Source organism: Brassica napus, chromosome A5 (assembly GCF_020379485.1).
Source record: "Brassica napus cultivar Da-Ae chromosome A5, Da-Ae, whole genome shotgun sequence".
NCBI classification, from domain to species: domain Eukaryota; kingdom Viridiplantae; phylum Streptophyta; class Magnoliopsida; order Brassicales; family Brassicaceae; genus Brassica; species Brassica napus.
The window spans coordinates 8074758-8087019 of record NC_063438.1 but is presented as its reverse complement, the minus strand read 5'-3'; the positions used below and the strand labels follow the sequence as shown (position 1 = coordinate 8087019).

Genomic DNA, 12262 nt, shown 5'->3' with positions numbered 1-12262 from the left:
CGTGGGCTGTACCTCCACCCCCGGGGTTAGGTCGTGTGTCTTTATAGATCCGGATTTAAAAAACCCTTTTTTTTTTAAAAAAAAAAAAAAAAAAAAAAAAAAAACAAAAAGTCTAAACCACATTAAAAATCTAATAAAGTAGTTTAAAATCAATACCTGGGAATGCTCGTTGCCAAACTTATATGTTAGTCAACGCCTTCATTAAATGTTAAATCTAACATAATATAAGTAATGCTCATAACTAATTAATTAGTCGAAACTCGTATATATTAAATCTTCAAGCTACCGCTATATTATTTTCAAGGATGTTGATTTTGCTATTTGTTCTCTACTCCATTGTACGTTTTGAAGTTGCACGGTTTGGACATAAAAAAAAAATGAATCCAAGAAGCAAACGTTTCTTATATCTAGCGGTACGTGAAAGGCAAATATTATCTTCAAAAATTGTAACTAGAACATCAACAAAACCTACTTTTTCGCTGGTTTTGTATATTTCATGTAGCAGTAAAACCGTAACACTAATACATAATTTATACTGTATATATATGTATTTATTAAGATTAGCATAGTTCAAAAAAAGATTAGCCACTATCTTATATGATGTTTTTTCTTTATATATTTCAACAGAACGCCAGAAATATATATTTTTATAATAATCCAAAGATCATTAGCATGGAGTTTCCCCGGTTATGATTTTCTATAAACGTCACATTTAAAACGTAGGTTTATAAATTAAAAAAGTGATACACCCTGTAGGTTTTAGCGTGTGCATGAGAGTTTTTCTCATGGATAAAATTTCATTTTTTGCTTAACATTTTTATTTTTAATAGTAAAGAATACTGTATAATAACATCAATAAGTTGAGCTTTGCACGTCACTTTGGATTACGTAACAGACTATAACAGTAAAAAAGGTGAAATCACATCAAATGTATATCTAAATATATCCATCTTAAGCTTTTCCATATGAACTTACCAAAAAAAAAAAAAAACTTACAGTGCAAAGTCGTGTACGTGTCTTGCACGCAAGACCACGAAAGCAAAACTGAATGTAAGAGCACAATTAACGGCAGTTTTAAAGGGATCCTTAAGTGTTTTTATGACGTGGGCCCTACAAATGGGCTTAGAATCGCTACGGAAACTATCAAATAAGGATCGATTTTTGTGGTGGTTTTTCATTGTTTGCGGGCCCACCAACACGTGGCGGCCCGCAATCGGTCACCTTTTTATTTAAAAGCAAAAAAACAAAAAAACAAAAACAAATTTACTTAAGAAACTGTGTACACGGTTTTACCGTTAATGATGGTCTAAAGTTATGTAATTATTAATCTACATGAAAAACAAATAAACAAAGCATTCACGCCCTATCCTCATCATGGACCAACATTCAAGCGTCTAGCTTATAAGGGGTAAAACAATAGCATCCAAGAAAGCAGAATCAAGAACACAATTCTGATTTAATCGAAGTAATGAACATTGTTATCACTGGACAGAGATTACTGTATCCAGCCGTCGAAGACGGAGGAGGATTATATATAGAATTGGTAAGCAGATGAATTAGAAGACGAAGAAGACACCACCATCGACGGAGACGGTAAAGAAGCCGGTGGCCGTAGGCGGTGGAGCTGGCTGAGAAGACAACAGCCTTGGTGGTCGTGGGGGAGGAGGCGTGGCGGTGGAGGTGGGAGCAGAATGGACGCAGCGAGAGCAGCATGATCAGACACTGATGTTGTAGTATTGTTGAAGTTGTGTTGTTGTTGTTTTGTAGGAAGTGATGTGGCCGGCTTCTCGGTATTTGTGGCGGAGGATTTCTGTACGGACTGTGGTGAGTTCCGATTGGAGAGATTGAATGTGGTGCTGAAGAGCGGAGATTGCGCCATGCAACCGTATATTGGATCTCTCAGTCTTAAGTTGGCTTCGTAGACTAAACTGTTTGCTGCGTCTCCTCTCTGACTTTCTCCAACTTCCTGCAAAAATAATTTATATACAATTCACAATTTAACAAGAAGGGAATGTTATTTCTATGCAAATAGCAATTGTATGTGTTAGATAGTTTTTTAACTAATAAGGATATTTTACACATATTTTGGACAATTCTCCTAAATATATCATTTTCAAGTTTTTGTCACCAAAATATATTCTAAGAAGAAAATGACCAAAATATTTCATTTAATAAGTAAAAAAACCATAATACCCTAGATATATAAATACAAATAATAATAATAATAATATTTTTTTTATAGTTTTAGATTATATGATTTCAATTCAAACTTTTTATAATTGTTTTTTTTGAATTATTTTTATTTTTATTTTTTAAATTTTCTTTTTGTAATTCGAAAATATTTTTTGAAACTATTTTTCAAATTTTTATTATTTATTTTTATTTTATAAAATTTAAATTTCATCCCAATCCCAACTCCTAATTAATTCTAAGTTCAAGGTTTTAATTAGTTAACCGTAAGAGTATAAGTGTATATTTACTTCTTTAATGAAACATTTTGGTCATTTTGATTCTTAAAGTCTATATTTGTGACAAAAACTTTTTAAACAACATAGACCCAAATGCGCACTAGATGGTAATAGAGGAAATTGACAATATATGATATTTTGTATAATTATGCAAAATGAAAAGTTCATTGTTAATAGAACATTCTTTTTTAATTTTCGATAATTGGCTAAAAAAGAACCAAAATATGTAACTTAGTGGCTTGTTCTAATGTTGCCGTGATGTCATAACCTAGAGTTTAAATCCAGTGATGTGCATGCTTGAGTTATAATCTATTAATATAATATATCCCTTAATCTAAATTTGTGCCTGGACTATTAGAAATTATCAAAATGGGAAAACATTGTTTAGTTTGGAGTGAGTCAAACAAAAACTGTGGTAGATCCATTCAACTATATCCCATTAATCAGATATGATATCTATATAAACTTAAATTTAAAATTCTTTCAAAAAATGATATCTATATCAACCAAAAAGAAAGAAAAGTGTGATATGGATCTAAAGGGTAAGTATAAAAGAACTAGATTATTAGTATTTTTGAAAAGAAGATTAAATGATCTATTTGTCTTATATTATAAAGTTGTTCAATGATTCAATGATCATTTTGTAAAATATGTGTATAGGTAATTAACTAACTACCAAAAGATTTTACCAAAAAAAACAAATTACCAAAAGCATTTTGGAGACGTTACTGGCGCCGAAGACTTTATGAACGGCGGCGAACTTGTGAGGTTCGTGAGGCGAGAAGTATGGCGAGAAAGGACACTCCTCCGCGCAACGACGGCGGAGGAGCTTACAAGCGGCGCATGGAGTCACGGTGTTCAACGTTGTCCCTGGAGGCACCGCCACATGTCTCCTGATTCCCATCACAGCATGATCCGTCGTCTTTTCGAAGGTTGGATCTTTCTTTACCTTCTTCACGATCTCGTGGTACTCGCTAAATCTTTCTCTGCCGTTTTCCAATCAGTCCAACACCAAAAAGTTGTCCAAAGGTTATTATCGAAACTTCACCAAGATTATATATATTGTGATTTAATTTACCTGTCTCTGGACATCCAAGGATGTTAGTTATAAGCTTGTTCCTGAGAGCATCAATGAAAGAGGAGACGTGAAAAAGAAGAGAAGAAATGGAGGAAATAGAGCTTCTTAATAAAAATTAGGAGAGTCATTATGGTGGATTATATTAATAGTCTTTCTTTAATTTAAATTTTATAACTATAGAATTATAGACATATATCATCTCGGCGATTAAAAAACTTTAATGGTCTTACTCTTGTACGCTAAGATATTACTTTATTAAATTTTGAGTATGCTCGAGATTTGCAAAATATTATTATTTGTTATCCATCATATGTATGAACAAATACTGGAAGATATACGGCCGAAAACCTTAACAAAGAAACTTAATTTTATGGGCTTATTTGCCAAATAACCAAAAAAAAACGAAAATTAGATTTTGGGAGAGAGAGTAGAGAGAGATAGGAAGAGAAAGTAGGAGAGAGGAAGAAATTTTGGTTAGTTAGTGTATTTAAGTTTTTTTCATGTATATAGAGTGCAATTTACCTAATATTCCTATTCTGATTATAAGATATTTAATCCATTTCAGTTCCAGTAAGTTCAATGCCCAACGATCAAAACAATTCATAATTATTTTTATAAACTTTAGAGTTTGTGGTTTGTTATTAATTAACTTATATATAAAGAAAGTTAGTTGCAGAAAGAAAATAAAAATTAATATGCCGCTTGTATCGATCCTTGCACTTTGGCTCAACTTAATATGGAGCCAAGCACTAGAGTCCTACAATCCGGATGAACCGTACCGATTCGACCAAATCCGAAGCAAACCGATTAACCGAACCAGTAGTAAACAATTCACAGACGTGTAAGCCAGCGGTTAATGTATTGAGAAACCAAACCATATTCCATAAATTTTCTTTTGTCAAACCTCTCCACGTGCTTTATGCTATATGTCAAACTGTACAAAGGAAAATCTTATACGATAGATATGTACATAAGAAAAGTGGTTACAAAAGAAGAATGAATTACACAACATATTGACATGTGGCTGCACGTGGAGGATGTTTCCGTCTAAGAACCCAAATTAAATGCGTTAACCAGTTCGTAGATCATAGTTTAAATTATTGACCGTAATTACAAAATTATAGTTCGTATGATTCGTTTTTTTTTTCCAAGTCTCACCAGGTCTTATTAACATGCATGACTGCACACAAAATATAGTCAAGATCGAGAACATGGGCACACAGGATCCCATCAATTTCACACTCGAAAATCGGAATACTATTATTCCTTTCTGAATGTATATTTATTTGAAAGCTTCACAAAATAGTGGAACTTTGTATCAGATATGTATAACTTCTCAAACGCATTGGACCCTTAGTAGTAGTCATCTAGATTGAATGAATGGCTACATTGTTTCCTTTTTTTTTTGAACGGCAAATGCATTAAAGTAGGAAATTAAGAGGCCTACAATGTGGCGCAGTTAAGCAGAGCACTCTTAGCCAGTGCATCGGCTATTCTGTTTTCAGTGCGAGGAATGAAATTAAAGGAAAGTACATCGAGGTCACAAGATAAGCTGTGGATATCCTGGAGGATTCCACAAATTTCCTTGATTGATTCTCGTTTGTTGATAGCTCGGATGATGATCTGAGCGTCTGACTTGATGATGATGTTGGAGAGTCTATGTGCTTGGGCTTGCAGCAGGGCCTCTCGTATAGCTAATCCTTCCGCCAGTAGAGCTGAACTGACGCAATCTTCCGTTGCAGTGCCTTGAAGTATGGTCGTCCCTGTCTCATTTGAGGCTGTCCACGCTAAGCCGGCCATAAGTGATTCCTTCCGTACATTGTTTCCAAATCTATGAGTTGCATAATCAAAAATTGGTGTAGAATTGTGGAACCATCCAACTCCACACCTCCTGTTACTCAGGTTTATAACTATAATGAGGTTTGAATTTTCTGTTATTATGTTCGGCCCTAAGATTTAGAGGGCTATAGGCGAATTAATAAAGATTTCAACTAATTTTTTTTAGAGTCCTGAAAATTATGTTTTGGAGGTCTAAGTATATGTAATTTTTTTCAAATATTTGGAGGGCCTGCGGACAGTGTTTGCTTGGCTCAGGACGGGAATATTATCTTACAACTTTATGAAATTAAAAAAAAAAAAAAAAAAAGAGACCTTGTCAAGTCTGTAAACTCAGAAACTCTTGGCCTCTTCAAAGTCTCATAGACGATCAACCTCTGCAGCTCGCTGAGGGAGTCATCAGATCAATCACTTCAACTTCAGTGGTTGATGTAATAGAGTATATTCTCAACTAGTAATCTTTCCATTGTGCTGCTTATTCTTCGCTTTCAGCCGTTTAATCCAATAACTGAACCAACTTCAACAACATGTTTATTGTTTTATACTTTTATAGCATCAACTAATATATATTTTTTGTGCAACAGCATAAACTAATTTCAATACTTCATGGCCATGATAAAGCAGCTAACCAACTTAAGTCCAATTTCAACTCTCCTCTCAGCGTCAATTTGATCGTTGGACGAAACAATACAGTTTCAAAATCCATTATGTGTAAAGGACAGCAATAGGCAAATTTGTAGGCCAATTTAATCAAGGCCCATTGTCAAGTTTGAGAAGTTATCCGTCTCCTGCGTATTACAAAACTTAAAAGGTAAAGTCTTTACCACTGCCTGCGTTTTTTTCAAAATTAGTTTGTTGTTTCAGAATTGAAGGAGATCCCGCTATTACATTGGTAACTAGAATTGTTGGCCACGCAAATATGTTAGTGGTCCATAATATATGTAGCAGAAAAAGAATTTTCTATATTTAGTAACAATAAATTTATAAGATCAGAACTATTGATTTAAGTCTTGTCTTCCAATCCGAAAAAGCAAAGACCATGAAGTGGCCCCTTTTATATTATTATCCCACTTTCTTGAACATTGATCAAAGTTCAAATCACCCTCCATAAGAGTAAAAGAAATCACTTAAGATACATTCCTAAAGTGATTCCTAAAGTATATCTAAGCCTAATTAAACATGCATTGGTTTAACCAACTACATGCCCTTAGAATGGAATTGGATTTGAACCAAATTTCGGATCAATCTACATTGATTGACTGTTTTCATTATATTGTTGCTACCAATACTGCATTTTTTGTTTTGGATTAAGGTATTTTTTGGCTCTTTGTAGTTTTTAATTTGGTTCAGAAAGAGATAACAAATGGAAATGAACCTAATATAACGCAAAATACACTTATTGGTATTTACTACTTACACTAGGATAAGGGTGAGTTTATATAGTTAAGATATAAAATATATAGAATTGACAAATTTAAAATTTATAAATGATCGATTTTTTTGATATGTATACCATTTTGGATTGTTTATATAATCATCTATATATTAAACCGGAACCAATTATAATTAGAATTGTGTTGGAATTGTGGACCACAGTTTAAATTTCTGATAGGCTCAGGGCAGGTCCGATTTTGACCACATGCACATGAAACAATTGAATGGGGCCTACGTTTTTTAAAGAATTTTGGGGTTTATTTTGTTGTTGTTAGTAATATATTTTTTTTTAGAGAAGGCATTAGTAGAGAGTAAAAGGTCCGAGATAGTGTAGTACGTACAAGAGAGAGAAAAGAGAGAAAGAGAGATCTGAGAGATTTCCGGCCGACGGCGAGGCTCTCTGAGCCACCGTCGGTCCGGTTGTGAAGTTCCTTTTTTTTTTCTGGCATCTGGGTTTTGTTTGGGGTCTCTTGATCTACCTAGGTTTCGGCGTCGCACCTCTCTATGGTGGTCGTCCGACTTGTCTCCGGGAAGGGGTGGCTTTTTCAGCACCTTCTTCGCCGGCTTTGGGTATCGGGAGGCGGTGGCTTTTTCAGCATCGCCATCGTCGGTTTCAGCTTCCGGGAGGCGGTGGCTTCCGCAGCATCGCTGGCGCCGGCGTTCGGGTTTTTTTTAGGGCTTTTATTTTTTTTCATTTAGATCTACGAGTTTGAGCTAAATTGATTTTCGCTTCTCGATCTGAATCTGTTGCCGCTTATATGTCGGAGATGATGAATCGATTGTAGGCTTTAATATCTGTTGGTAATTCGTAGATCCGTCCGTTTTTTTTGGTTTGAAGTTGATGCGTTTGATGGATTCGAGTATCTCGAGGTCTGGTTGAATGGTTGAGGCCTGGTTTCGACTTTGCTGTCGACGGTGGCCGTCGAGTCGTCGTGACGCGGTCGCTGGTACTGGAGGAAGAAAGGAGGCGTGTGGCCTCGCGTGAAGAGCGGCGTCTGGTCTACTAGGGTTTCGGTTGGTTGTGTGGGCCTCTGGCCCAGTTTGTTTCTCTTGTTTGTTTGCCTATGTTTTTGGGCTTCGGATTGTTCTAAGACTTGGGCCTTGCCCTTTGTGGATTTATTCCTTTTAATAAACTTCAGTTGGGAAAAAAAAAAAAAGAGAAGGCATTAGTAATATCATCTTTAGGAGAAGATAGGAAGCTTAAAAATTGTGAGACATTTTTTTAAAAAAGTAAATATTAAATATCTTTTTCTTTTTATTTTACTATAAGAAAAATCATAAATGTTAATTATTTATAAATGTAAATGTTTAGGAATTATTTAGGGCCTCGATTTTTATTTTTGTATTGAACCTATAATATCTTAGGACCGGGACTGCATTTGAGCTTTAAAGTTTTACACTAATTTTCAGAATTCCACACTTTTACATAAGATGGAAAATGAAAATATAAAAAAATGAAAATATAAAAAAATGACAAATACAAATTGGATTATGCTTATAATTTGTAAGTATGGCTGATTATGGCCCATATTAAAACATACAAAATTGAGCATGCCGATATACTTATGGGCCATAATAAAATAAATCCTGATTACTAATATACTTATAGGGCAAATAAACTATCAGTATACTTAGAGCACCAGCATTAGAGGTTCATTAAGGGGGTTCACATGCTTCCCGAAAAAAAAAAATTATAATATGCTACAGTAATAACTCTGTCTCGCCACGCTCCTTCTGCATGAACCCAGATCGTTACTGTTCAGCGGACCCCACGCCATGTGGCGACCCGCTATTGATCAATTTTTTTTTAAAAAAAAAAAAAATCAAACGAAAAATGAAAAAAAAAAAAAATTCAAACTCTTATGGGCCAAATAAAGTAAATATTCTTAAAACATGTTTATACAAAAATAAATAAAATCTTTTATCTTTTTTTCCAACATGACTTTGACTCATCCTCTCGCATTTTTGTTGGTTTAGATATTTTTCTTTCTCTTATCGAAATAACTTTGTGTTCTTCACTGATGAAAAATGTTCTTTGATTTACATGAAATCGAAAGTATTGAAGGTCCCATATTCTTTATAGAGTTTTGTATTTGCTTGGTTAATGAATAGCACCTTTTAAGGTTTGTCTCTTTAACTTATCAAGATTTGAAATTTACAGATTATCATATCTAAATCTGATTTGGTTTTTAAATTTTCTTTTATTTCATATTCTTTGATAACTGGACCACGAAGCTCGGCCGGAAAATTTGGACGTCGAAACTTTGCAACAATGCACATTCAAACTCGAAAGGAGAAAATGGATTTAAGTTAGCGCGTGTCTACAATGATAAAGTGTTATTATTCATACATTAATTTGTCATTATTCACGAGAAAATAAAGTTGTAGAGAAAAAACCTCGACATGAAAATGGAGTAGACAAAAGAAAGACTCAAGAAAAGAAACACTCGACATGGTTGATGAAAACTAAGTGATTTCCTTATTCACAATATATGTTGTACGGAAATATTAAGCTGAATAGATACTTAGAAGGTCTGACCCCAGATAACGCAATTTCGAGGTTTTACACCCAAGTATGGGGTTCAAACCCCAGACAACGCAATTTCAACAGGAAGAGGTCTGAGTTTCAATTTCCGGAAAAGGCAAATTATGCAGAAAATTAGAAAAATGCTTACAAGAGATCTTCAGCATGGCGCAAGCAGTACCGTTAGAAATGGATCTCATAGGGCTACTCAGGGTGATACAGTTAGGCGTGAGTCCTCATAAAACAGGTAGAATTGTCGGCTGTAATATCATCTATGTAATATTTCTCATAATTTGTAATAGCATAATTAACCAGACAAAAAAAAAGAATAGATACTTAGAAGGATGATGATTTTCTTAGATTGCAACTGAGAGTTTTTTTAATGACTTGCAACCGAGAGTTTATATAAGATTCACGTTAGGTTAACATGAAACATGTATTAACATTAACTACTATGATATAACTTATATTAACGTTAACTTATATAAGTTATCATTGTTTTTCTTTACTACGAAAAAATTAGGCAATTCATTCCTTGGTGCCAAAGTATTTTTAGTATCTATACTATACTAAAAGTTGCATATCCTCAATAGAGAGGGTATCCACTTCAGCTAAAAAAATCATCCAATTATATACTTCTTTTTTGCCATGTCATCCCATCTTCACGCAAAATAGATTAAATTTGAAAATTATGGGCTGCTAAAAGAAACAAAACGGCCCATATTCATCTGGCCTTACCCTAATGTTAATTATTATCGCATTGACTCTTCCACTTCGTCTTCATCGTCTCAACGCCGACTCGGTTACAACTCCAATAATAAACACCACCAATTAATTACAAAACGAAATCCCTTCGAATTTCTTTCAGGATTCCACCATCATTACATAAGCCGACTGCAAATTCTTAATAGCATATCCAAGAAATAATTCCGAAGCACTTTCCGATATGAAGGCTCTCCGTTGTAAACAAGTGATTGTCACATGTCTGCTATGCTTTTGGGTGGCCAGGGACCTGAAGAAAAGCGGCGAGCTTATATGGTTTTAGCAGACGGAAAAGGTACGCATAATAAAGCTTAATTCATATTATATGTTGTTATTGCGTAAACATTATCAACTTAGAAACTTCTTCTTTTGTTTTTTCCCCTTTGATTCAAGGTTTCACTGTCGCACACACATGCTTAAATAATATTTTAGTTGCTCCATAAATCTCAAAACCATAAAGTTGCATTTTTTACTTTTTATTATGCAGATGGTACTCGGACAAGCTCGTGAAATGACAGTGGGGTAAATAAGACCGTGTTTCTGAGTGGAACAATTACATAAACTCTCCTGGTAACTCACTACTCTACTTCTGTCCTTTAGCTCTATTCATGTTTAATCTGATGTTCCTAATCAATTCACAAGTTCTCTCGCTGTGTTTCGTTTTTCTCGGTTCTCATGTATTCAAACAGGAGGAGTTATATGGAAAACTTCTCACTCATATTTTGGAGGTTTCTTGTGAGCTGAATCCATCCAACTAAACAATCTGATGCAAAAGAATCCAGTTGATACTTGACCCTTAATGTTTCTCAATAACATTTTCTTTGAAACATATCAATTGAGCAACTTTTCATTTATAGGAAAGCATACGGAAATCTATTACATAAGAAGGCAATCAAAGTACAAGGAGAATGTTGTATTCTTCATTTGGGAACCTTCCTCATCTTCCTCAAGCTAGGTATGATCCGTCAAAACATAAAAAAGCTGATGCAGTAAAGTTAAATAGGAGTATTTTTTTCTTTTATTTCACTAATTTATGGTGATTTTTTCGAAACGTAGATTTGTGAGGTAAATAGCAACGCCACCTGTAGTTGCTGCGATTGGCACTGATAGCTTCAAGTATGAAGTATCAGTTAAAAAGGAGCTCAAAATAGAAACCATTTTAGACGTTTGGCATCAATTTCTCCAGGAGTGAGATCCTCTGTCTCAAGCACAATGAAGTAAATAAAGAAGAGAGACAATACTCAAGCTCTTAACAACTCCTGCAGAAAAATACCCGGAGAGCTAAAACATCCAAAACTCATCGTTCGAATGTTTATAGTGTTATATTGCTCAGAAATAAACTTTACGTATGTTGTCCTATATCAAAATGGGGAACCTCTGGAGACAAACAGAGGAGAGTCTCGGTGGATCTGTAGTACGGGTCCAAGCCATTCAGGTCCAAGAAAGTTCAAGAGGAAGAAGCTCATGCGATCATCTTTTGCTTTTTTTTTCCATTTCCTGAACCTCTTAGTTTAGAAAAACACACGCAAACACACTAAATAACACTTGAATAATTATAGAGTATTTGTTAATGGTTTGACGCAGTTGAAATATGAGTTAAGAGATATTTGATCAAATGGTGGCTATGTAGATGTCTAACTAAGAGAATTTGGTGGGGAGATGAAGGTTTGAAAATTAAGGTTATGTTAGTCTCATGACGACTACCTCTATAGGTTCTATTGGCTGTACCATTTTGACAACTTAGGAGAAAGAAGTCTTGGTATTAGACTTGCGTAAAGAGTTGAAAATATCTGATGACGAATATCGATAGCTTCTGAGCAAGCTCAAAAATGACGATACTATCCAACTGATAAAGTCACATTGTTAATATTCACTAATAAAAATACAAAGCACTAATTTGTGTAGTATGTTTTTTTTTGCAGTCGTTTTGTATTGCTTTTTATTTTAATATATGTATATATTTGTTTATTGGCAATTCTTCCAAATAGACAATTTAAATTTTTCTCACAAAAAAAAACTCTCAAAAAGGAAAATCACCAAAATATATTTTATTAAAGAGCCAAAAGACTATTTTATTTCATGCTTATATATATATATATATATATATATATAAACTAGGTGTTTTGCCCGCACATGCAGGTCTAATTATTTTATGCATAT

At 34.2% G+C, this 12262-nt stretch overlaps 1 protein-coding gene and 1 pseudogene across 1 annotated transcript; both read right to left on the bottom strand.

Moving 5' to 3' along the window:
- Nucleotides 1-1262: 1262 nt before the first annotated feature.
- Nucleotides 1263-4442, bottom strand: LOC125609426 (annotated as a pseudogene).
- Nucleotides 4443-4989: 547 nt separating this feature from the next.
- On the bottom strand, nucleotides 4990-5346 carry LOC106453650. The gene has a single exon (XM_013895876.1). It carries the CDS (start codon nucleotides 5344-5346, stop codon nucleotides 4990-4992), a length of 357 nt encoding a protein of 118 aa, XP_013751330.1.
- Nucleotides 5347-12262: the final 6916 nt, after the last annotated feature.